The sequence below is a fragment of the Camelus dromedarius genome, chromosome 12, assembly GCF_036321535.1.
Source record: "Camelus dromedarius isolate mCamDro1 chromosome 12, mCamDro1.pat, whole genome shotgun sequence".
Classification (NCBI taxonomy): domain Eukaryota; kingdom Metazoa; phylum Chordata; class Mammalia; order Artiodactyla; family Camelidae; genus Camelus; species Camelus dromedarius.
Genome location: NC_087447.1, coordinates 12,780,696 through 12,807,281, shown reverse-complemented (window position 1 = coordinate 12,807,281; position 26,586 = coordinate 12,780,696). Strand labels below are relative to the sequence as shown.

Sequence of the window (26,586 nt, the reverse complement as noted above, 5' to 3'; positions counted from 1 at the left end):
TTTCTAGTTTGATGTCCTGTCAAATCCTTAGTCAGTTAGTGATTCTAGGCGCCTCTTATTCCTTTCTCAAAAATATTGTGTATTTAATGAATATTGAAATCAATGTATAAATGTGAATTTTTCTGATCTCTTGTTGAGCACAAAGGAGGTTTCTACCTTGTACTGAGATGTGAAAAGCAACTTTTGGAAGCTAGGAGATTTTGAGTACCCAGTGTTACAGTGAAGGTACAATGTTCAGTTTCCAGTGCCATCAGACAGAAAGCACATACAATTTTCTCAAAGAATATAGCTTTAAAAATAATAATCAGATAATCAACACAGATAGTAAACTATAAAAAATTAATTTGGTACCTTCCATACAACTCTGTTGCTGGTAAGGAAAAGCTCTTCAGCTCTCCCTTATCCTACAGGAAACTCAGCACTTATCAATGTAAGTTGTTCTGGTACGCTTTCATCAGTGCATCTAAACAAGATTATATAACTTCCAATTTCATTATTTAAAAATTGTTTTCCTAATTGTAGTTCAGTATTTCTGACATGAGAAAGGCATGTATGTGGGGACAGAGTATGATGTTAGAAGCTCACAACCTTATAAACAATGTTATTTTGTGAGATGAGTGTGGATTTCCTATAAACATATACATAATTTAATTTTATAAACATATTTTTATTTTCTTTCTTCTGAGTAACTTTCATGTAATCAGGGTCAATTCTATCTATTTTTTTTTCTTTTAGTAAGTATTAATACAATTTTTTAAATCACTAATTCTTTTACCTTAGCCAGCCACCCTCATTCTACTCTGGTATTACTCTTGTGTGTGTGTGTGTGTGTGTGTGTGTTTTAATTGATGGCTTAATTGAAATATTCATATATATCTTTACCTTATCACATTTTTATATGTCTGCATTAAATGCTATACAGAGGATCTTTGTGGCCTTAATATGAAGGCAGACAAAGTAACATTCTGGAATTATATAATATTCTTAGTGTTTTATCTTTTTATTTTATTTTTCCAGTATGATGTTGTGTAATATATAGTGATTTTAGAACTTTCTTTTTTTCTGTAAAGTAGAGAATCTCGTTATCCAAAGGATATGTTTATGAACCTTTATTCTATGAAACCAGTTGCAAGGGACACGACTTTCTCTTAATTTGCTCAATTTCCTCATACTAACTTAGGTTCCTTCACAGCAAAACATACCTTACATGTTTAAATGATTCAGTATATGTCAGTCATCATGAAAGTGCACTTGGGGAGGAGGTATATGCTAATTGTTAGATAAATATATATTAATAATATTAAGTGAGATAGAAGATAAGTTATCCAAAGCAAGAGCACGTGAAGGATCCCCATTGTAGCCATGGAGATGAGTCGTGTTGAGGGGCACTCGGAACTGTTATGAAGTTCTCCATCTATTCCTCATCGTACCCCTAACACAAAAGTTAAGTCACTCAAGAAACATATATATGTACATGTATAATGATAATCCATTTCCAGAAACATGTTGTTTCCATTAAGAAATTAAAAACAAATGCTCAAAAAAAAATTCTATGCATTTTAGGGATATTTTCAGGTACTACCATGAATGCATGTAAGTGTTTAATTCTCACATATCTTCCCAACAACCCTGCAAGAAACAGTTGATCTTACTAGTGTGTGCAAAGAGATTAAGATACTTTACAACATTTGCCCAAAGTGCAGTTTTGTATATACAAAAAGTCCAGGTATGGCCGAGATTATATCAACCTATGTGTATTTCATGGAATATTTCCCTGTATAAAGACAAAAGTGTGGACTATGATCTGTTAGAATTTCCTTATGTTTATTTACATCTCAGTCTGATATTGGCCAAGGATGTTAATTGTTTTATCCTGTCTCACCTGTAGACATAAGGACTTTCACATGAACATATTTTTTTAAAGCAAGGGCTTCTAAACGTTTCCACACACAATTGGAATTTTTATTTTAATTTTTATGATATCATTAGCACATGTATGATGTACTATTATGTGATTTTAATTTTGTAAGTATATAATTGTCATTATATAAAAGGCAATAGAAAAGTTTACCTTCACTTTTAAAACAAGATCTAAAAGTTATATCATTTTTTTCAGAAATACTTCCCTCATCTACTTTTATATCATTCCATATCTGTATCTACACATATTATCAGGGTTGGATAATGTAGTTCTTTGGCATTTTGGGCTGTATAATTCCTTGCTGTTGAGGGCTGCCATAATATGTTAGGATAAGTACCAGCCTCACTAGCCTCAAACCACCTCCAGTGGTAACAATCAAAATGCCTAAAAATATTATCAAACGTCCTTTGGGGGAGTAAACCATCCTCGGTGGAAAACTAGAAATCTCTCTCTCTATTTCCAACTATATATTTATCTCTATTTCTTAATATATTTCTATTTGGATGTTTTATTTATAGGAGGTGGATTTTTTCATTGTGCTTAAAATATAAATTTAAATTTATTTTCTTTATGTCAGCTTTGTACACTTAAAAAATCACCAGTTGTACTACATGATGTCATTGACTGCTGATGTTTCTATTCAGAATAGATTCTCTGATAAACCCAGATGGAAACACACAATGGAACCATGCTGACCGAATTCATTCTCACGGGACTCACAAACCGCCCTCAGCTGCGGGCTCCGTTATTTGGGCTCTTCCTCGTCATCTACGTGATCTCTGTGGTGGGCAACTTGGGCATGGTCATCCTCACCAAGGTGGACTCCAGGCTGCAGACACCCATGTACTTCTTCCTCAGACACCTGGCTCTTACTGATCTGGGTTATTCAACAACGGTGGGCCCCAAAATGTTGGTAAATTTTGTTGTGGATCAAAATACAATCTCCTATTACTTTTGTGCAACACAGCTGGCTTTCTTCATCATGTTCATCATTAGTGAACTTTTCATTCTGTCGGCAATGTCCTATGACCGCTACGTGGCCATCTGTAACCCTCTGCTCTACACAGTCATCATGTCTCAAAGGGTGTGTCGGGTGCTGGTGGCAGTCCCCTATCTCTATAGCACATTTGTGTCTCTTCTAGTCACTGTAAAGATATTTAATTCATCCTTCTGTGGCTACAGTGTCATCAGTCATTTCTACTGTGACAGTCTCCCCTTGATATCTTTGCTCTGCTCGAACACACATGAAATTGAATTAATCATTCTTATCTTATCAGGATTGAATTTGATTTTCTCCCTTTTGATAGTTGTTGTGTCTTACTTGCTCATCCTTGTAGCCATTCTCAGGATGAACTCTTCTGAAGGTAGGAGGAAGGCTTTTTCTACCTGTGGTTCTCACCTGACAGTGGTCACCGTGTTCTACGGGACTTTAATATTTATGTACGTGAAGCCCAAGTCCAGTCATTCCTTTGACACTGATAAAGTGGCATCTATATTTTATACCCTTGTCATCCCCATGTTAAATCCCTTGATCTATAGCTTGAGGAACAAAGATGTAAAATATGCCCTACAAAGAATGCAGAAAAATCGCTGCCATATCTTTTCTTAAAGATCACTGTCAATGTGATTCCTATAAATTAGGTTAAGGACTTCCTACTTTGCTGTGTGTGCTTTCAGAGGGAAAAGCAAATACCAATAAGTTCATCATATATTTAGAGTATGCTTCTATGTGCTAAACACACACCTAAGTAGTATAAATACATCAGTGGAAAAAAAAACCCAGAAAAATCTTTGCAATCTCTGAGAAGAGATGAAATGTAACATAATAATTAAGTCAATTTTAGAGTGCAATAGAATGCGTTGGAATGCATTGGACCATAAGATCAGTCAAGAAGAGTGGGTTATGCTATGTTGGAGTGAGGAAGAAGAGTAGCTACAAAAGGGGAGTTTATATGACTCTTAATTGCCTTTCTTGTTTATTATTTATTTTGATAATCTTGAGACAGGAGGGAAGGGGACAGGGCACAGCCACTCAAGGAATGACAGCAATTTAACACAAAAATGGTGGAAGAATCAACTCCCAGCTGGCCTTGAGGATTTAGAGGTTTGACTTCTGTAAACCTTGAGCTTCATCACATGCTCATTGTAACCCCGTGATCAAGAACAAGCCCGCAGGCGCCATGACAGCCCCAAGGCAGACTGAGAGGATGGCAGACTAATATCTTGGACATCCTGCTCTATCCAGAATACAGGCTCCTTTAATACAAAAAAAACAAGTGAGGGGGTGCGGTTGGTTGTTGCAATCTCCTTGCTGCAGGCACTCTTTGTTCTGGCAGCCCTCCCCGTGGGAAAGGTCATGGTTTCCCTGTAAACCTCCAACAAAACAAAGGTTTTTCTCTACAACATCCCTTGTTTATATCTTCATTTTGTTTACATATTGGACATTTATTTTGTGTGATTGAATGGGACTTTTTGCCTTGCATCTTTGTGATATTTTTGTGTGTTGCTTCGTGATGTTGTGTGATGTTTCGTTGAAAATTGGGCATTTGAAAAAACAGTAACTTCTCCCTTTTTTTGTGGTCTGGATTTTACTAACCAGCCTGGCGTGAAAGCCAGAGTCCTCTCAACCTTCTTCTGAGGATGTGTCTTCCCTGAATCTGAGCACGCATTTTTTGTCCCAGCTCCATGCTATACATTGCCGGTTTTAAATGTCTTCATTTTTCTAACAGTCTCACCTTTGCTTCTTCTCAGAGCCTTAGCTGTTTGCTCTGTTGTGTTGTCTGCGGTTGCTAACAACCCCTTGCCCCCAGCATCCACGGATATACCTTTGCCAAGCAGTCATCTAAGGCCTCAGTGTCTTCCATTGACCTCCATGTTGATATTCATCTTCTGCCACGATTCCTGTTAGTGCTTTGAGGTAGAGAGGCATAAACCCCGAGGCACTCCCAGGGCAGCCCTTAAACAAGACAGAAAGGAAGGCAAGTTCCATTCCTTTCCTTCTATCCTGAGGGAGGCAACTGGAACCAGGGGGCTCTTTCCTAACCACTTCGAATTGTTCTAGGTATGGCGCTGGGGGAAAGATAAGCAAAAAGTTCACAGAATTTTCTACCATTTTGAATATGGCTTTCTCTTGGTTAGCCTGATTCTGCTGATGTCCTGCAGTGATACATTCTGATTCCCTCCTCATCTCCTTTCCTGAATATTCTATGCATATTTTATTTTGCTTAAAGGGGGATTATTACACATAACATCCTAAAGTTAAAACTATCTAATTTGAATTGATACTAACTTAAGTTCAACCTCATATGAAACCTATATTCCTGTACAGCTCCATTCACCTTTTTATTGATGACACAGAGTCATTTAAATTCCCCTTTAGAATAAACTTTCAAGTATCTATATGTGTTTGTACTTGTTGCCAAAAAATCAGCCTCTCCACCCCCAAAAAGCAAATTCAATTTCACCCCAAGAAGCAAATTCAAATTTGGATGGAGGAGTTTGGGGAGGAAAGAAAAGAGCAGCTTTACTGCTTTGCATGGCAAAGGGAGTCACAGCGAGCCGAGCCGCAGCAGGCTTAAAAACTGTGAGCCCACCATGGGGTGGGGGTCTTGAGGTTTTGTAGAAAAACTGAGTGGAACAGAATAGGTGATAACAATCAGGGCGTTTTACAAGGAGCTATATTCCTCTTAAATGCAACGAATCTTCAGGAGGAACTCCAGAGTGTCTGTCCTTTCTTGCGAGATTATCAGCCTGTTATCTCCTTCCTGGAGCATAGCCTCTGGGTTAAAGTTATTCTCAGTAAAGAATGATTCAGCAAATGGTTTTGCGTCAGTGAAGCCAGTTTGTTAATTTGCATTGTACTCCTTCTTACTTGTGTGCCTGTGTGTGTTTGTGTTAGCGCCTTCATTCTATTTTGGGCTTCATATTATTCCATGCTACTGTTGCCACAAAACTGGCCTCTGTACCCCCAAAATCGATTGAGACTTGGAGGCAGAGTTTTGGGAGAATAAGAAAAGAACAGCTCTATTGCTTTGCCAGGCAAAGCGGAGTCACGGCAGGCTCATGCCTTAGAGATTGTGAATCCATCTTGGAGTTGGAGTCTTGAAGTTTCATAGAAAAAACTGGAAGGAACAGAAAAGGTGATAATAATCAGGGCACTTTACAGGGTGCTGCTATGTTAACCTCCATGAATCTTTCTGGTGTCATGGGGGAGCTGAAAAGAGTCTGTCTATTCTTCTGAGGTGATTGACCCACCTCCTACTTCCTGGTTAAACTATTGAATGTTTATGGATTGTTTAGCATAGAAAGCATTAAGGGAGAGAAAGCAAAATGCAGAATTTCTTAGAAAGAATCAACAAACAGTTTTAGCATCAAGGAAGTTCATTTGTTTCCTACTCCTTCGCTATTCCGTGGAGTGTGTTGAGAGCAAACTTGATTGGGGTTTCAAGAAGACTCACTGGAGTAGGATGGTTTGAAATCAACAGTCATCTGAAGTTGCTCAAATACTCCCCTTCCACACGGGGATCTTAAGGTCCTGTTCTTTTCTCCTCAGCAGTATATTTTCACATGAGTTTTAGAGAGCTTATTAACTCAACATCATGGCATTTCAGCAACTCAGATCAGTACAGTATCTAATTTTTATCTAAATCAGTCTATTTGTCTACACTGGTGGATATGGGACAGGAGGGAAGGAGGCAGGGCACAGCCATCCAAGGAATGACACAGCAATTAACACCAAATGGTGGAAGATTCAACTCCCAGTAAGCCTTGAGGCTCAATATGGCAGGAGATTTGACTTCTGGTAGACTTTGAACTTCATTGTACGTTCGTAGTAATATTAACAAGGTAAATGACACTCCCACAGGTACCATGACAGCTTCAAAGCTGACCATAAAAGGTCAAAGAGTGGGCAGTGGCCCAATTCCTGGGAAGCCTAGCCCCTTCCTCAGGGTAGTTGGAATGGTCCTCCCACTTGTTAACATATAAAGCTATCAAGCCCATAAAAACTAGCAACACTGTGCCTCATAGCCACCTCCCTTGCTCCCTCGTCTTTGGTGATGGTCAGCACTCTGTCTATGGAGTGTGTATCTCCTTTTACTTTAACCTGAGCACCTAACCTCCACAGCCTACACTCTGTGTAAGATGTATCTCCCTAAATAAATCTATCTTTACTAAAAAAAAAAAAAAAATGAGAAAGAGAGAGATGATACAGGTAAAGCAAATGTGGGGTGAGAGGAGGGCCATGTCCTAGGTCTCAGTTGAATCCCTGGGATGTACCTTGCCAAGTGTGGTTCCTTGGCTTCACACAAGAAGGAATTCAAGAGTGGACCACAGCTGAATATCCTTCAGGCAAATTTATCAAATTTTACACTTCATATATGTGCAGTTTATTGTATTCAGTGATGCCAGAATAAATAAATGCCTCGATAAACTGTTTCATTATTAAACATGCTATATATCTAACCAACAAGGAGGGGAAAAGTCAATAACAGAAACACACATCTTATAATATCACTTAGTTAACAAGAGAACATAATTTAGGTACATCTCATAGAGGTGAGATCCAAGAAACCTCGTGTATTTATTTATGGACGAGTGTATTGGTGCAACCAATCTGAAGTAGTTAACAAAAGTGATAGAAGTTTTACATTTGCTCCTACCAAGAGATCTCACTACTTCGGGAGCCCATAAGCATGGAAATGTGTGTAAGTGTACCTGTAAATATATCCATGGCTATATCCACACAGGCACACACACAGAGGCAGCTGTGTAATGTGTGTATCATGGAAAAGTTGTTCACAACATATTGACATTGTAAACTCAAGGCTTCTTCTTGGACTGTATGTTGTAGTAGTTTTACTAACAGCTGATACTGGATACAAACAAAATATCTACCAATAAACAAAAGACCTAGGAAATTACATTTTTGACTATACTAATAAAGAAGTAAAAATGTCACATGTTACCACAGATAACTGGTGAATTAAATTCAACAGTGCAATTTTACAGCCCCTTAACTTATGCATACTAAAGCATATGCACACAAAATTGTGCATGTATTCTGCAAGAATGTATATTCTGTATATTGTGTTCTTGTATATATGTATATTGATCATGCAAGGCATATATGAAGCACAGCAGAACATGTGTCAAGGTAGACGAGAATTGGAGTGTGTATTGGACTTGGTAGAAAAACAAGAAAGAGTGAAATATAATGAAGGCAAATATAATGAAAGAGAAATCCTATACAGACAGTGATGAGTATAAAATGAGAATGAGAAATAGGAGTAACTAATTAAATCAGTAATTCCTATTGGAAAAAAGAAAAAAGAAAAAGTGAATGCAACAATCTTACATATACAAACATTATTATTTTTAGTTCATTTAAATATTTTAAGTGATACAATAAGATAGTTTTTAGGCACATCTCTGTTGTATCATCCATTTGAGACCACTGCAGAGCTAGGGGGATACTGGCAGACTTGTTGTATGGATGAAATATATTAATCTAGATCACTATGTGGTTGTATTAGAGTAAATTAGAGAACAGAATAAATAGGGAGCTAATCAAGAGTAAAAGTAGGAATGAAATACATGCAAATAATAGAACTCATTTGCTGGGCTATACAAATTGCCTCGGACCGCTAATAAACACATCCCTTCCTTTTCTAAGATTTCAGTGCGTCAGGGACAATCAAGAGATTGCTTGGCATCTCCTCAGGGAGAGTCTTAGAAAGTGGAAGAGAATTTATAAATTGATCTCACTGCGCGTGTTGTGAAACACGTGGGGAAGCCAAGACAGAGGTCTCATTACAGGTAAGCAGACAGCATATTTCATGTTGGTGCCGTATTTTACCAATATCCAGGCAGTTTGGTGATTTGCAGTGGAGCACTTATTCTATGATAAAGCGTAGTAAAGTATGAGGGTTTCTGATCCACTTCCATGTACATCCCGCCATCGATAATGCATGGAGCAGAGCAGGCTGGCTTTCCTTTTCCTTCAGATTAATGTTCAAATAGTTTCACAAAAGCTAATGAGTATCTTTGAAATGTCAGTGCCATATTGTTTATGTAATATTTATGTTTTGTTTACATACTTACTCATATGAATAAGAAAGGACAAAACTGAGAGACAAGAAAGCCTGAAGAGTAAGAAATTTAAAAATGGCAGAATTATGAAGCTGCAGGTGGTCAGTTTCTGGTTTGATGTCCTTCCAAATCTTTGGTCAGTTAGTGACACTGGGCTCTTCTCAGTCCCTTCTCAAAATATTGTATATTTAATGAATATTTAAATTAATGTGTAAATATTTTTTTTTCTGATTATCTTGATGAGCAAAATGGTGGTTTCTACCTGCACTGAGATGTGCACAGCAAGTTTTAGAGGCTAAGAGATTTTGAGGACCCAGTGTTATGGGGAAGGTACAATATACAGCATGTTCAGTTTCCAGTAGAATCAGACAGAAAGCACATATAATTTTCTCAAAGAGTATAACTTTAAAAAATAATCAGATAATCAGCACAGATGATAAACTATGAGAAATTAATTCGATACCTTCCCTACAACTCTGATGCTGGTTAGAAAAAGGTCTTCAATCCCCCATTATTACACAACAAAATCAGCATTTACCAACGTAATTTGTTTCTGTAGCCTTTCACCCTTGCACCTAAAGAAGATTTATATCACCTTTTCCATTCATTTAAAATACGTTTTTCCTAATTGTAGTTCAGTGTTTCTTACATGAGAAATGTATGTACCTGGGGACAGGTACGGTATCGGAGGCTCACAACCTTACACGCCCGGTTTGTGCAAGATGTGTTTATTCCTTTAAACATATTTATAACTTGATATTACAAGCTTTTTTTTTTGTTTTTTTTGCTTTCTTATAACTCACTACTACTCCTGATACTGCTATTTTCTTTGTAGTTAGGAACAATTCTATTACTTTCTTTTATCTTTATTTTTTTTTAGGTACACACTAATACAACTTTTTAAACTGATATTTCTTTTATCTTAGCTGACATCTGCCTACTCTGGAACTACTCTGGTGTTTTTAAATGATGGCTTATTGGAGATATTCATATACATCTTTATTTCATTGGACTTTTATTTGTCTGCATTAAATGCTGTACCATGCTATGGAGGAGTTCTTTATGGCTTTAATGTGCACTTAAACATCAAATAACATTCCGGAGTCAATATAAATATATAGAGAACGTAAAAATAATTATATAATAGATAAGTATTTATGTATCAAAATATATATAATTGTCTATGTATTTTATTTTGCCAATATCCTATTGTGTAATGTAGTGATTTTAAACCTATGTTTTTCTGCAGAGAATCTTTTATCCAAAAGAAATGTTTATGAAACTTCATTATATAAAACCAGTTCCAGTGACATTACCGTCTCAATTTGCTGAATTTCCTCACACTAGCCTAGGATCCTCCTTGACAAAATACACCTTATGTGTTACAAACAATTTGGAATTTGTGTTACAATGAAAGTGCACTTGAAGGGAGGAAACATGTTTAATTTGAGGTAAATATATATTACATGTTTTAAGTAAGGTAGAAGATAAATTATCCAGAAGTGCACACTGGTGTCCCATTGTAGTCATGAAGTTGGGTCATGGTGAGGGGCACTGGGATCTGTTGCCTAGATAATACATGATCTATTCCTCATCACACCCTCACAAAAATGTTAAGTCACACAAAAATAGTTTATATGTTCATGAATAAAGATAATCCCTTTTAGGTAACATGCCATCTCTACTAAGAAATTAAGAACAAACAACAGAAAAATCCTATGTAATTGAGATCTGAGGGTATTTCCAGGTACCAAGAATACATTGAAAGGTTTAATTCTCAATTATCTTCCCAATAACCCCACAAGAAATGGCTGATTTGGCTGATTTAAAGACATTAAGATAATTTACATTTGCCCAAGTTCTCCTTTGTATATACCAAAAATGGAGATATAACAGAGATTACATCTTATGTATATTTCTTGGAAAGTCTCCTTGTATGAAGACAAATAGTATCTAATATGGTCTGATAATATTTCTTTACCTTTATACCTCTGCCCAAAATTAGTCAATTGTGTTAATTTTTTTTATCCTGTAGCATCAGTACATAAGATCTTTCAAATAAATTTGTTTTAAAACAGGGGCTTCTAAATGTTTCACACATAACTGGAAATTGGGCTTTAAAATTTTATGATATAATTAGGGCAGGAGTTATATAATGTGATCATAATTGTGTAAATACAATTATCATTCTAGAAAATACAGTAGAAAGGTTTACCTTGACCTATTAAACAATCTAAAGTTTATATCATTTCTTTTCATCTCTGCTTCCTCTTTCTACCTTTATATCAATCTCTGTATATAGCGACGCATGTATCAGGGTTTGCCAGTCTTAGCTCTTTGGCAGTCTGGGCCATATGATTCTCTCTTGTTGGGGGTTACACTGATAATAGTACTATAATTAGCAGGCTCGCTGGGCTATAAACATTAGAGGTCAGCAGCACCCCTTCTCCAGTGGTGACAACCAAAATGCTTCAAGACATTATCAAATGTTCTTTGGGGGACAAATTGTTCCCCTTGGAAATTACAAGTCTCTCCCTTTCTCCAACTTTCTCTTTATTTTGATTTTTGATTCTGTTTCTATACATGTATGTTTTATTTGCAGGGAATGGATTATTTTAATAGAGCTTATATGCAAATTTGGATTTATTTTATTTATACCAGTTTTGAATACTAAAAAAATCACCAGAATTTACTGCATGGAACTATTATTGACTGTGCTGATGTCTCTATCCAGAATAGATTCTCTGATGAAACCCAGATGGAAACACACAACCTAACTATGCTGAGCGAATTCATTCTCATGGGCATCACAGACCGCCCTGAGCTGCAGGCTCCGTTATTTGGGCTCTTCCTCGTCATCTACGTGATCTCTGTGGTGGGCAACTTGGGCATGGTCATCCTCACCAAGGTGGACTCCAGGCTGCAGACACCCATGTACTTCTTCCTCAGACACCTGGCTCTTACTGATCTGGGTTATTCAACAACGGTGGGCCCCAAAATGTTGGTAAATTTTGTTGTGGATCAAAATACAATCTCCTATTACTTTTGTGCAACACAGCTGGCTTTCTTCATCATGTTCATCATTAGTGAACTTTTCATTCTGTCGGCAATGTCCTATGACCGCTACGTGGCCATCTGTAACCCTCTGCTCTACACAGTCATCATGTCCCAGAAGGTGTGTCAGATGCTGGTGGCAGTCCCCTATCTCTATAGCACATTTGTGTCTCTTCTAGTCACCATAAAACTTTTTAATTTATCCTTCTGTGGCTATAATGTCATCAATCATTTCTACTGTGACAATTTCCCCTTGATATCTTTGCTTTGCTCGAACACACATGAAATCGAATATATGATAATGATTTTCTCAGCTTTTAATTTGATTTTCACCTTTGCGATAGTTCTCGTGTCTTACCTGCTCATCTTTGTAGCTATTCTCAGGATGAACTCTGCTGAAGGTAGGAGGAAGGCTTTTTCTACCTGTGGATCCCACCTGACAGTGGTCACCGTGTTCTACGGGACTTTGACATTTATGTATGTGAAACCCAAGTCCAGTCATTCCTTTGACACTGATAAAGTGGCATCTATATTTTATACCCTTGTCATCCCCATGTTAAATCCCTTGATCTATAGCTTGAGGAACAAAGATGTAAAATATGCCCTACAAAGGACGTGGAAAAAACTCTGCCATATCTTTTCTTAAAGATCACTGATTCTTATAAATTAGGTTAAGGGTTTTCCACCTTGCTGTGCGTGCTTTCAAAGGGAAAACAAACACAAATAAGTTCCTCATATATTTAGAGAATGTCTTCTATGTGTCAGTTGGACTTCTAAGTGCTATAAGTCTATTAGTGTAAGAAAGATAGAAAAAAAATCTTTGCCATCTCTAACAAGAGGAGATGAAACATAAGCAAAATAATGAAGTTAATTCTGGAGTACAGCAGAATGAGTTAGGACGTTACAGACCATAAGAGCAGTCAAGGAGAGTAGATGTGCTCTGTGGGAGTGAGGGAGAATAGTAGGCACAAAGAGGGAATTTAAATGACTCTTGTAGTATCCTCAACCTTTAGAATATACTTTCATGTATCTATACATGTTTGTGTACACATGTGTGCTTTTGTGTGAGCACATTTATCCCAGTTCAGTCTTCATTCTCTTCCACGGGATGTGTTAAGAGCAATCTGGATTGTGGTTTCAAGGAGGCTCATTGGAGTGAGGTGATTTAAAGTCAACATTCATCTGAATTTGCTCAAAACCCCTCATTCCACGTGGGCATCTCAGGGTCTTGTTCTTTTCTCCTCAGCGCTATTATTTTCATGTTTGAGTTCTAGTCCATTAACTCAACATCATGGCATGTTAGCAACTCAGAAGATCATCACAGATCTCATTTTGTCTAAATCAGTCCCTTTGTCTACACCAGTGGATGTATCAATTAAAATAAATTTCTTAAAAACAAAAAGAATTCTTGTTTAAAAGTCATGTTCTTATTGTGTCTATTTCCATAAGAGGTCTACTCCAAGATAAATTAGTTTTGTTGCTTCTCTTCCATGTTGCTGACTTTCCTAAAATTTGATTCATTGAGTGTGTACTGTATTTTGATTAGGATCCACTGTCTCACTGCATTGATTTAAGAAGTTAAAGGAGCTAATCCCTTTATTTGGTCTACGCTGTGTTTATAGTGAAAGTGTACATGACATGTAACGACTGATGTACATCTTACCGCCTCTGGACAAACTTCCTCCATATCTTCTCTGAATTCCTCCATATTTTTGTTTATTTTTAATATTTTTTAACTTTCATGGCACTTCATTTACATCACAGAGGGACTGGACTCTGTGTACAGACAGGGACTACAATTTTCTCTGTAGTCAAATAACTTTGAATAAACAAAATTAATTGGACCCAAATAATGGAATATTATCATGTTAAAAATATGCACAAATTTTACAGCTGATTTTTTAATTACCAAGAAAAAATAGTAAACCTGAGTATGAACTATGCATATATAAATATAAGAAACTGTTTTTGTTCCTAGAAAATTATGGACAGAGATACATCAAAACATTAATATTAGGTAGTGGTGGCAGCTGAGATTAATAAAATGCTTATTTTTTGCTTATATGTTTTCCCCAAAATATCTTCAGTAAATAATTATAACTTTTATAATTAAGAGTTAAAAGTCTCTAATATCTGGATTTGAAAAAAAAAAAAAAAAACTTTGACTAAATAAACACAATCCAATATCCCATTTCTAAAATAATGTACTTCATTCATTTTATAAGTTACTCTCTACTTCATTATTAAGTAGACATATGTTATTTAAGGAAGTTGTCTAATTTTCCATAGAACACAAACATTCAAAAAACCCAGAAATTTCTATGTAAATGAAAAGTTCGATAGAATATTTTGAATATCAAGAAAATTTATTACACAATACCATAATAATTTTTTAAAACAATAGAAATTAGAAAAAGAAACATACAAAAGAAACTTTATCAAATTAATTTTGTGTTTGAAATAGCAATCTGCTTTATGTCAGAATAATAAAAATGGATGTAATTTAAATTATATATGTGTGTGTGTGTATATATATATTATATATATCATATATATATACATGTGTATGGACACTAAGAAATACTATAAAAAATTCAAGAATAAAAATGATCTCAAATAGAAATTTGTATTAAAAATAACTCCCCACCAGAATCAGGTCCAGGTGCCTTTACTAGGGAACACCACGTAATGTTTAGGGAAAAAGAAGTAACCAATTATCTTCTTATTCTTCCAGAAAACAAAAGAGAAGTTTCATTTTCCAACTTTATTAGAAGAATTTTCCTCTTGTATAAAGTACAGGAGAAGGTATTATTGTAAAAATAATAACAATATCAGTCTTAACACATATTCAAAAATTCTAAACAAAATTTTTACACATTGAATCTAATAATATATAAAAAACAATAGCGAACAATGATTATTAACTTATCTCAGAAAAGTGAGGTAAGTTTAATATTCAAAACTCAATTTACACACATACCATTGAAAGCACCCCAAGCATAATGAAATAGTGAGGTAGAAAACAAGGAAACATGCAAATCACCCAAGTGTAATGAAATACTTTGGTGAAATTAAGAAAAAATGAAGAAGATCTGTATACAGAAAAATATAAAATACTGATTAAAAAAATCAAAGAAGATCTCGATGAGTTGGTAAACATACTCAGTTCACAATTAGAAGACTGAATATAATAAAGATACCAGTCCTGTCCAAAGTGATCTATAGGTTTAATGTGAACTCAAATAAAATCACTCAGCAAGATATTTTGGAGATACAGATGACCTTATACTAAAATGTACATGAAAGGCCAAGGACCTAGCATAACTAAAACACATGTTAAAATGTAGAATAATAAAGAAGAAACATTCTATGCCATGTTAAGACGTAGTATATGGCTACAGTAATCAAGACTGGGTGGTGCCGGTGGAGAGATGGACACATCAATTGATGGAGCAGATTTGAGAGCTCACAAGTAGACCTTGCCAAAGCCTGATCAATTCTTCATACGTGTACAAAGGTGAGTTAACAAAAGAATGTTTAAATATGGTTTTGGAGTAACAGGACGTTCAAAGGAAAAACAAAGAAAGCTACAAGTAATGTTGACCTAAACCCTATGTAAATCAAACTGGTTAAAAATAGAAGAAAATGTAAAATGTAAAACTATAAAACATTTAGACAAGAACACAGAGCAAAGTCTCTATCTAGGACCCATAATTAGTGAAGTGTTTATAGACACAGCATCCAAATCACTATCTGTAAAAGTAAACATCTGTAAGTTTTACTGCATCAGAATTAGAGCAACCTGCCAATCACACTCTTGGGCATTCAGCCCAGGAATGAAAACTTACGTTTGGACAATCACCTTGATGAAAATGGTTATAGAAGTTTTGTCTGCAGGAGTTTAAGATTGGGAACAACCCACATGTCTTTCAGTGAGTAAATAAAGTCTATCATCAATACCATGGACAAATCCTCATAAGTAATAAAGGAACAAACATCAATGCACACGAAAGCCTGGATGGACCCCAAGAAAATTGTCTTGGGTGAAGACAGCCTATTGCAGAAGGTAACAAATGGTATTTCCTTTATAAAACACTCTTCAAAAGTTAAAATGACAGTGATGAAAAACAGATTAGTGGTTAACAGGGGATACAGACAAGGAAATGAGCCGAAGGGAAGGGTGTGTCTCTAAAGGAATAGCATGAGAGATAGCATCCTGGTGACAGAATAAGTTGTAATATGTTGACTGTTATGGTGGTTACATGTGTACACATATGATAAAGTTGCATGGAGCTGTATCAATGCAAAGGCACAAATGAGTGCACGCAAACCTGCTGAAATCTGGTCAGTGAGTTGTAGCTATGTTAATTTTATGCTTGTGATATTGTAATGGATTTATGCAAGTTGTCACTACTAGAAAAACTAAGTGGGGCACAAGGATTCCCTGTGCTCTTTTTTAGAATTTCCCGTAATTCTATAATTACTTTAACATAAAAAGTTAAAAAAAAAAAAACCTCATGTCTAAGGCTGCTTGGGACAGTGTAGGATAAGAAAGAGCAGAATGGAAGCACTACAGAGATGCTAAGAAACTTTAGGGGTGATAGGTATGCTCTTTAATCAAGATTGTTCTAATGTTTCACAGATGCATACATATGTCAAAACATCAAATTTTACAGTTTATATACGTGCAGTTTATTATATTCAAAGATGCCTCAATAAAGTGTTTATTTAATTACTAGACCTACCAAAAATCACACCAAAAACAAGAAGAAGTCAATAATAGATACACACACCTTGTAGTAATAACTAACAAGAGAGAACATAGTTTAGGCAACTGTCATAGAGGAAAACTTGTATATTTACTCGTGGAAGAGCGTTTTGATATAATTAATCTGAAATAGTTAACAAAATTCATTGACACACTATATTTGTTCTTATCAAGAGATCTCACTGCTGTGTGAGCACTTAAGAATGGAAATAAGTATCATTTTAAGTGTAGTTGTAGCTGTATCAATATCCACACAGGACCGTGTAAGATTATACAATGTGATTCTGGGGCCTGGCAGATAGCAAGGGTGGATGCTGAGCACAGGTGCGGGAAACTGAGGCAGAATTTCTTTCTGGCAATCTGGAAGCAGAATTCCTTTTTCTTTAGGGGTTCTCAGTCTTTACTCTTGATAGAAAAGGACCCACCCACATTCTGGAAGGAAGTTGGCTGTACTCAAAATCTACTGCTTTAAAAGTTAATCACATTTGAAAAATATCCCCATAGCCACATCTAGACTGATGTTTGACCAAACAACTGGGTGGCATAGTCTAACCACATGGGCAAAAAATAAATAAACATCAGAGTCAGGAAAAAAAGAAAATTACAGGAGTAAAAGGTAGAAATGTAATACACATACAAAAATACATCTAACTCACTGGTGTGTAAAATTGTTCTGGACTAATAAACACACTCTCCCTTTTTTTGTTGTGATCTCAGTGCTTCAGGGACAATCAAGAAATTGCTTGGGGTCTCCTCAGGGAGAGTCTCAAAGGGTGAAAAAGAATGAATAAATTGATCTCACTACGCACCTTATGAAGCACATGGGGAAGCCAAGTCAGAGGTTCCATTACAGGTAAACAGTATATTTCATGGGGCATCATATTATACTTGTATCTGAATAGTTTCGGAGTCATTTGCAAGATAACACTTTTATTCTGTGACAAAGCACAGCAAAATATGAGGACTTCTAGTTCCATGTACATCCTACTATTAATAATGCCTGAGCAGAACAGGACTTCCCCCCTTCCCTTCAGATTAATTGTTCAAATATTTTCACAAATGCTAATGAGTATCTTTGAAATGTCAGTGCCATGTTGTTCATGTAATATTTATATTCTATATAAATATTTAATCATATGATTAAGAAAGGACAAAACCATGGAACAAGAAAGGCTAAATAAAGAGCCAGGAATAAATAATAAAAATTATGGCAGAATCATGAAGCTGCAGGTGGTCAGGTTCTCGTCTGATGTCTTTCTAAATCTTTAGTCAGTTGGTAACTGTGGCTCTTTTTATTTTCATCTCAAAATATTCTAATAATTAATATCAAATTAAAGAATCTATAAATGTGATATTTTTCCTGAAATTCTGATGAGCAAAATGAGCAAAATCTTACATTGATATGAAAAATAACTTTTGGTGTTCAGAAAACTTTTAAGTATCCAGTTTTAAGGTGATGTTCCAATATACAGCATGTGTGGTTTCCAGTGGAATCTGAAGGAAACACATTCAATTTTCTCAAAAGATACAAAGCCTTAAAAATAATAGTCAGATAATCAACACAGATAGTATAGTTTGAAAACGTAATTTGATGCTGTCCATAGATGTCTAAAAATGGTGACAGAAACTGTAACGTTTCTTATTTTACTGGAAAATCAGCATTTAATACAATTTTTCTTTAGCTTTTCATCATTGTACTTAAACAAGATTTATATTGCTTCTTATTTCTTTGATTTAAATATTTTTAAGAGTAGTTCAGTATTTCTGACATGGAGAGGTAAGCACATGGGGATAGGATATCAGACACTCACAAGGTTATAAGCCATGTTTTATGTGAGAAAAAGGTGGATTTTCTGTAAACATATACAGTATAGATACATAATTGAATGCTGTTAGTGCTGTATTTTTCTATTCCCTTTCTTATGGCTCACTAAGAGACACTGGACACATATTTTCCTTGTAACCGGTATCAATTCCCTTTTTCTTTTTCCTTCTTCCCTTCTTTCTTTCTCTTTCTCTTTCTTTTGAAACGCTGATAGTCAATTTTCTAAACCACTAATCATTTTACTCTACCCTGCCATCCTCCTTCTATTCTGGTATTTTTTTAATTAGCAGCTTATTAGGGATATTCATATATATTTTTTTACCATTCAAAAAAATTACTGCCTATATCTGTATTTACATCTGTATTTATATCTATCTATATCTGTCTATGTAAGTGTTTGTAAATCTTGGCCTTATTGACATTTTGGTTTTGATAAAACTGTGTTGTAGTGTGTGGGGGTGTAGTCCTAATGTAGCAGAACAAATGGCAGCATCACTAGACTCCAACCATCAGATGCCAGTAGCTCCCCTCTTTCACTCACTCTGCTTGTGGCAATCAAACTGCCTCAAAAGATTTCCAGATGTTCTTTGGGCTACAAATCATCCCCGATTGAAAAACCACTGATCTATTTCTGTCTCCAGCCCCATCTCTATCATCACTGATTATCTATCTATCTATCATTGTAATACATGTTTACTGTGGCAGGCGGGTTTATTTTAAAATACCCCGAATTGGAAATTTGGACTTGTCATATTGGTTCTAGCTCAGCGTCCTAAAACACGACCAGCTGATACTACACAACAGCTGTTGACTGTGCTGATGTCTTTATGCAGGGTAGGCTTTCTGATAAACCTGGATGGAAACGCACAATGGAACCGCGCTGAGCGAGTTCATTCTCATGGGCATCACAGACCGCCCTGAGCTGCAGGCTCCGTTATTTGGGCTCTTCCTCGTCATCTACATGATCTCAGTGGTGGGCAACTTGGGCATGGTCATCCTCACTATGGTGGACACCAGGCTACAGACACCCATGTACTTCTTCCTCAAACATCTGTCTCTCACTGATCTGGGTTATTCAACAACCGTGGGACCCAAAATGTTAGCAAGTTTTGTTGTGGATGAAAATACAATCTCCTATTACTTTTGTGCCACACAAGGAGCTTTCTACATTATGTTCATCATTAGTGAATTTTTCATTCTGTCACTAATGTCCTATGACCGCTACGTGGCCATCTGTAACCCTCTGCTCTACACAGTCATCATGTCACAAAGGGTGTGTCAGCTGCTGGTGGCAGTCCCCTATCTCTATAGCACATTTGTGTCTCTTCTAGTCACTGTAAAGATATTTAATTTATCCTTCTGTGGCTACAATGTCATCAGTCATTTCTACTGTGACTGTCTTTCCTTGTTATCTTTGCTCTGCTCAGATATGCAGGATATTGAATTGATTATTATGATTTTCTCAGTGTTTAATTTGATTTCATCCCTTCTGGTGGTTCTTGTCTCTTACCTGTGTATCCTTGTAACCATTCTCAGGATGAACTCCACTGGGGGTCGGCACAAGGCTTGGTCTACCTGTGGATCCCACCTGACAGTGGCGACAGTGTTCTATGGGACTTTATTCTTTATGTATTTGCAGCCCAAGTCCAGACATTCCTTTGATACTGACAAAGTGACTTCTATATTTTATACCCTCATTATCCCCATGTTGAATCCCTTGATCTATAGCTTGAGGAACAAAGATGTAAAATATGCTGCTAATAGGATATGGAGAAAAATATGCAATATCTTTTCTTAAATTCATTTTACTATGTGGTTCCTCTGAATTAGGCTATGAACATTATGAAGCATTGCTATGTGCTCCCTCAGAGGGAAAAGCAAGGATAAATGAGTTCAACATATATTTAGAGATTGACTTCTAAGCACCAGCCATACTTCTAAGTGCTCTAAATACATTAGTTAATGAACAATAAATATCTTTTCCTTTTTTGATGGAAGAGATGTATTATAAACATAATAATTAGGTAACTTACTGCTACAGTATAATGGGTTAGGGAGTCCCATTATATGGGTTAGACTATAGCCACAGGCAAAGAGTGTGGGTATGATCCGTGGGAGTGAAAAACATTAGCTGGTACAGACAGGGAATTAAAATGACTTATGTTATTCTCTAATAGTAGAATAGAAGTTCCAGTGCCTGCATATTAGTGTGTATGTATGTTTGCTTTCCTGTAAGCACATGCTTTCTGCTTAGCCTTCATTCGTTTCTATACGGTGGGTTAAAACACACTTGATGTTAGTTTCAAGGAGGCTCAGTGTATTGTGTTAATCTGAACTCATCTGAATTTGCTCAATGTCTCCTTCCCACAAGGGGATCTTTGTGTCCTGCTCTTTTCTCATCAGTATCATTACTTTCACATATGAACCTTAGATAGTTGATTAACTCAACATACTTGGCATTTCAGCGACCCAGACCAACACAACAGCTAAGTTTGTCTAAATCATTCCATTTGTTTATAAAAATGGATATACCAATTGAGCTCTGTTTCTTGTGGTTTGCCATAGAAGCTTCCTGGGTTTTTACTTTTTATTTTTCTTACCAACTGATCTTCATTCCTAACCACTTGCTTTTGTTTAAGGGATTGTTACCTTCTTTTTTAATCTTTCTGAAAAATAAGAATAATTCTTGTTTAAAAGTCATTTTCCAGTTGTTTTTGTCTTCTTGCTTATGAGGTCTGCTCTGGGATAAATTGGGGTGTTGCCTCGCTTTAATTTGGCTGCCTTTCCACGAATTTGATGTGAATGAGGGTCACTATGTTTTGATTAAGATTCATTGTTTGACTACATCAACTTGATGACCATACTTGGAAGAAGCAAAATGAGATGATTCCATGATTTGGATGATACTGTATTTCTAGTGAATGTGCAGTGTAATATGTAGTCATTTATAAAGTTGTCATGTCTTTTGGACCCTCATTAAATTCTCTTATTGTTTGTTCATTTGTATTACTTTTTAATATTCAATAGACTTATTTACATCATAGAGATACTGAACTGTTTTCTGAGTTCATCATTGTGGAATAAAATTATCAGTGAAGCCCATCAAATTTGAATAAAAATAATTCATAAAGATATATAGTCAATGAGGTAAATATTATTGGCATTTTTACAGTTTATTTTTTAATTATTAAGAAAAATTATATACCTAAGTATGAGCTATGCATACATAAACATTTTTTAAAAACGTGTTTCCTAGATTATGTATCTTGGACAAAAATACAGTACAATGTTAGTAATATATGGATTGAAAAAACAAACTGTGAATAAATGCAACCCAGTATCTCATGTCTAAAATAAATAATGGAGTATCTTTGATTATCCCTCAGGTTATAAAACAAAAAGAAAAAATGCATTAAGATTTACATATTTTGAAAAATATTTCATTCATTCAAAAATTGGTCTTTATTTCATTATCAAATAGATACATAATTTGTATCAGAAAATATATTTTCCATAGAATATTAAATGTAAAAATCAGGAACTGGTACATAACATAAAAAGTCATTCAGTCTCATTATTCACTAAATAATTTTCATTTAAATTTTAATGAGATAAAACTATATTCAAGTAGAGTATCTAGTTGTTTCTGTGTGAAGGAACTTTCATTCATTACTGATAGAAAATAAAATGATATATAAATATTGTAAACCATCTGATTTAAGATTCACTGTCTTAAAAATTAAACATGACTCTAACATAGTATTTAGCTATTCCACTGCCCTGTATTTACCCACAAGATATGAAAGCACATTTCATTACAAATACATGTATGCAAATGTCCATATAATCTTTATTTGTGGCAGTCAGACACTGAAAACAATCCAGAAGTTCATCCACTTGAGAATAGATAAACAAATTGTGGGCTATCCAAGCAAGTGAATATCACAGAGCTATAAAAAGTAGTGAATTATTGGTACAATGAAAACATGGATGACTTTCAAAATTATTATGCAGAGGAAAGGATGCTGACTTAAAAGAGTAAATAATCCAAAATTAAATTACAAAAAAATCTAAAATGCATACATCTATCGTTGTATAAAGCAGATCAAACAGGAAATCCCAGAAAGTACAAAAAAAAAAGGGGGGGATGCATAAAAGTCATCATCTTGGAAAAGAAGAAGTAAGATGGTCTGTAACTGCAAACAACATGCTGTTGAATAGAAAAATCTCAAGGAATTCTCCCCACAAAGTGAGTTCAGCAAGATGTTAATTTATATATGTATATAAATAACATGCAGAAATCAAAATATATATGTATATACTCACTTGTATATACATGTACAACTTACAATCACACAAGTGTAATGAAATAGTAAGAAACTCAGAAAATGTGCAGGATATGTATGTGGAAAAGTAGGCTGATTAATAAATCGAAGATCTGAATGAACTGTAAGATATACTGAGTTCGTAGATTAGTAGAACATTTCTAGGTGGGAAAGAAAAATTGGAGTAGGAATTGCACAGAATGGAATAAATGAAATGCTGCAACATGCAATTACGGAAAAAACATATCAAAAGAGAAGTTGTAACTAGTCAAAGATGGCAACACTCTATGAAGTGAGGAAAAATGAGTAACAGATGCCTGCTTCAGAGGGAAGGAAAACAACAAAAACAACTGAAATCAAGGAAATAACAGGTCACATTTCCCTAATGCATCATTTTTACTCTATTTAAATTTTTCAAAGAATGTAATAGGACAGAATTTAACACTTCTCCACCATGTTACCCACTTGAGGAGACCTCTGTGGGTTCAGGCGCTCTTGATCATCTGGTCCTAAACATCCAACCATTTACTCACGAGTCCTGTGTGGTACAAATGGAAAGTTAACTAAGAGTGAAAAATAGGAATTAAACAAATAATACATTTACTCACTGGTGAATACAAATTGTCCTTGACAATTATTGAACGACCTCCAGGCATTTTGCTGTGCTCTCCTGTGCTTTAGGGATAATCAACAAATTGCTTGGCATCTCCTCCGGGAGAGTCTCAAAAGGTGAACAAAATATATAAATTGTTCTCAATATGCCATGTTAAGAAATACATATGGGAGTCAAGACAGAGGCTTCATTAAAGGTAAAAATGATAGCATATTTCACGTGGTACCGTATGCTACCAATATCCGCACTGTCTCAGTGACATTTGCCAAGTTCCACTCTAATTCCACGGCAAAGCCAAAGCCAAATGTGCCCATTTCTGATTCAGTCCTGTTTTCTTTCTAACAGCCATAATGCTAGAGCAAGAATAGGAACTCTTTCTTTCTTCTAAATTGTTGAATACTGTCACATGGATTGAGAGGCTAAATGCTCATATGCCTCTTTGAATCATTGTCGTATTGTTTGTAAAATACTTCTTTTAAGGGAGGTGATGGGGGAGGGTATAGCTCAGTGGTAGAGCGCATGTACAAGGTCCCGGGTTCGATCCCCAGCACCTCCATTAAAAAAGAGAGGTGCGAAATTTTTTAATTGCCAAAATTAAGAAACTGCAGGTATTCAGTCTCTCATTTTGATGTCCTTCCAAATACTCTTTTAGTGATGCTGGACTGTTTTTGTAATCCTTTCAAAGGTAATTTAACTTTAAATGATCATTTAAATAACCATAGAAAGAGAATTCTCATTTGATAACTTGATGAGGAAAAAAGAGGTTGCCACCTCACACTGAGGTGGGAAAGGCTTTACTGGGACACTAGGAGCCTTTTAAGCACCCAGTTTTATGTTAATGATGCAATATTCAGCATATGCTTCATTGTCTAGTGAGATCTGACAGAAACCAGATATAATTATCTCAAAGAGTATAGCTTCAAAAAAATAAAAACTGAATATTCAACAGAGATACTAAACTGTGAAAGAACAATTTGGTTCTTTCCATCGAACTCAAAAGCCGGTGTGGGAAAATGATTTTATCTTCCCTTACCTTATGGGAAAATTGGTACTTACCATGTGCTGTTTGCTTTTTTAGCCTTCCATGATAGTAAAGGGAAACAAAAAGAAAAGAAAAGAAAAGAAAACAAACAAACAAACAAAAAAAAAAAACAAGCAAAAACCAAGATTTATCCCCCTCTTTATTGGGTTTACTATTTCTCTAATATTACAGTCTACTGATGCACATTTCCAGGTTTCTTAAAAAAAAAAAAAAGTGTGTGCTTCAAGGCAGTGTAGAATAGCAGAAGATCACTAATTTAGAAGCAACATTTTCAGTAATTTAGCGTAAATTGCATGTAATTACCTTTATATTTAATGTGGTGAAATTCTATATTTTTGTCTGCTTAGAGCCCACTCAGAGACTCTTGATTTGCAATTTCATTTAAAAAGAATAATTTCTATTCCTTAAAAAAAAAAAAGAGAGAAAATAAAAAACAAACAATAACAACAACAAAAACCCAGGAGCTCTGATGCCCGGAAGTTTTAAACCAAAAATAATTATCTTACCTTAACATGTGATTCACCTCCTACTATTCTCTAATTTTTTATCTGTGGGTTTTTAAGGTATTTTAGATACATTTCATGTCATTATATACATGGTTATCTGACTTATGTGCTTTATCATAGTTTGAAAGAGTTCCTGTGGGCTTAATGTGCAGAAGGATTTCAAATCACATCTAGGAATCCATGTATGTCTCATCTTTGGCGCGTTTTATCTTGTGTCTATGGTATCGTGCATCATCATGATTTTAAACATTTTTTTCTTTAAAGTATTGTATCAAAAAAAAAAAGTATTGTATCCCATAATCCAAAGGGAATTTTTACAAAGCTTCACTATGTAAAACCACTACCAGTGACCTCTTTTCCTCCCAGTTGGCCCAGATTTCTTTGTAGTTCCCTAGTTTCTTGCATGACATAGTGCTTCTGATTTGTTACACACAAGGTAGTGTATTTCAATCTTAATGAAAATGCTGCAAGGGGAAAAATATTTTAAGCAAATTTATATCAAAAGAACTTGCATTAAAATGCTGGTAAAATGGATTAAAATTAGAAGATAAGTAATCCCAAAGAATAACAACTCAATTGTTCAAGTTTACTCGTGAATAGGGGGTAGGGACTGGGGTAAGTTGCATGTGTTACAGCCTTCCAATTCCTCACCTATCCAACACTATAGCTCCGCCAAAGGAGTCACATTCCAGAGAATGAATTTATATATAAAACCTTTTCCAGGAGAGTTACCATCACTATTAAAAAAGAAAAAAACAAAGAACTATATATTTGACATTTGAAAAATACTTCCAGGTAACAGAGACTCATTGAATCATGGAATCTTTATCCTTTCCAACAATCCTGCAAAATACTTTGCTTTGTATAGGAGAACAAACAGTTTTAGATAATTTACACTATTTGCCCAATTAACCCTTTGTCTATACCATACATAAGGTACGGCAGAAACTGTATTTACATACACATATTTCCCAGTATGTTTCACCATATACACAAAAATAATCCCAACTGAGACCCATTATACTTTCCTTATTCATACACTTATCCGTATCTGCCAAGCACTAACTTTTCAGCCAGTACCACCTGAAGGTATAAAATCTTTCATAGGACTATGTTTTGAGTAGTGGGTTAAATGAACTTTTGGAATTTGTGGTTTGAAATTTTTATTATATAATTGTCATATGTATTATGTTCTATTATTGATGCATTTTATAAATGTCATTATGTGATTGTACCATATAAATAGTAAAAGGAAAATTTTAAAGAATGGTTAAATAACTGCCTATATATTTAATACGTGAAGCTTTAACATTGTTTTATTGTGCTTTCTTTTTTGTTTTGTTATCCATATTTATGTAACTCTGTCTGTCTGTCTCTCTATATCTGTCTATATGTGTATCATCAGGGTTTCTCAGCTTTGATACAATTGTGACCACTGGCTGA

At 35.3% G+C, this 26,586-nt stretch overlaps 3 protein-coding genes across 3 annotated transcripts; all 3 read left to right on the top strand.

The window, feature by feature from the left end:
* The first annotated feature begins 942 nt into the window (after window positions 1-942).
* LOC105090043 (olfactory receptor 8K3-like) lies at window positions 943-3,530 on the top strand. The gene is made up of 2 exons (XM_064492328.1): window positions 943-957; window positions 2,589-3,530. The coding sequence occupies exons 1-2, from the start codon at window positions 943-945 to the stop codon at window positions 3,528-3,530; spliced, it is 957 nt and encodes a 318-aa protein (XP_064348398.1).
* Window positions 3,531-11,756: 8,226 nt separating this feature from the next.
* LOC105090041 (olfactory receptor 8K3) lies at window positions 11,757-12,710 on the top strand. Its single transcript, XM_010981232.3, has one exon. The coding sequence runs from the start codon at window positions 11,769-11,771 to the stop codon at window positions 12,708-12,710; it is 942 nt and encodes a 313-aa protein (XP_010979534.2). The 5' UTR covers window positions 11,757-11,768.
* A 6,803-nt stretch (window positions 12,711-19,513) lies between these two features.
* On the top strand, window positions 19,514-20,455 carry LOC135322649 (olfactory receptor 8K3-like). Its single transcript, XM_064492327.1, has one exon. The coding sequence runs from the start codon at window positions 19,514-19,516 to the stop codon at window positions 20,453-20,455; it is 942 nt and encodes a 313-aa protein (XP_064348397.1).
* The last annotated feature ends 6,131 nt before the right edge of the window (window positions 20,456-26,586 follow it).

Bases quoted from the DNA above. Each gene is read 5' to 3' on its own strand.
- LOC105090041 (XM_010981232.3), top strand. From the start codon at position 11,769: ATGGAAACACACAACCTAACTATGCTGAGCGAATTCATTCTCATGGGC.
- LOC135322649 (XM_064492327.1), top strand. From the start codon at position 19,514: ATGGAAACGCACAATGGAACCGCGCTGAGCGAGTTCATTCTCATGGGC.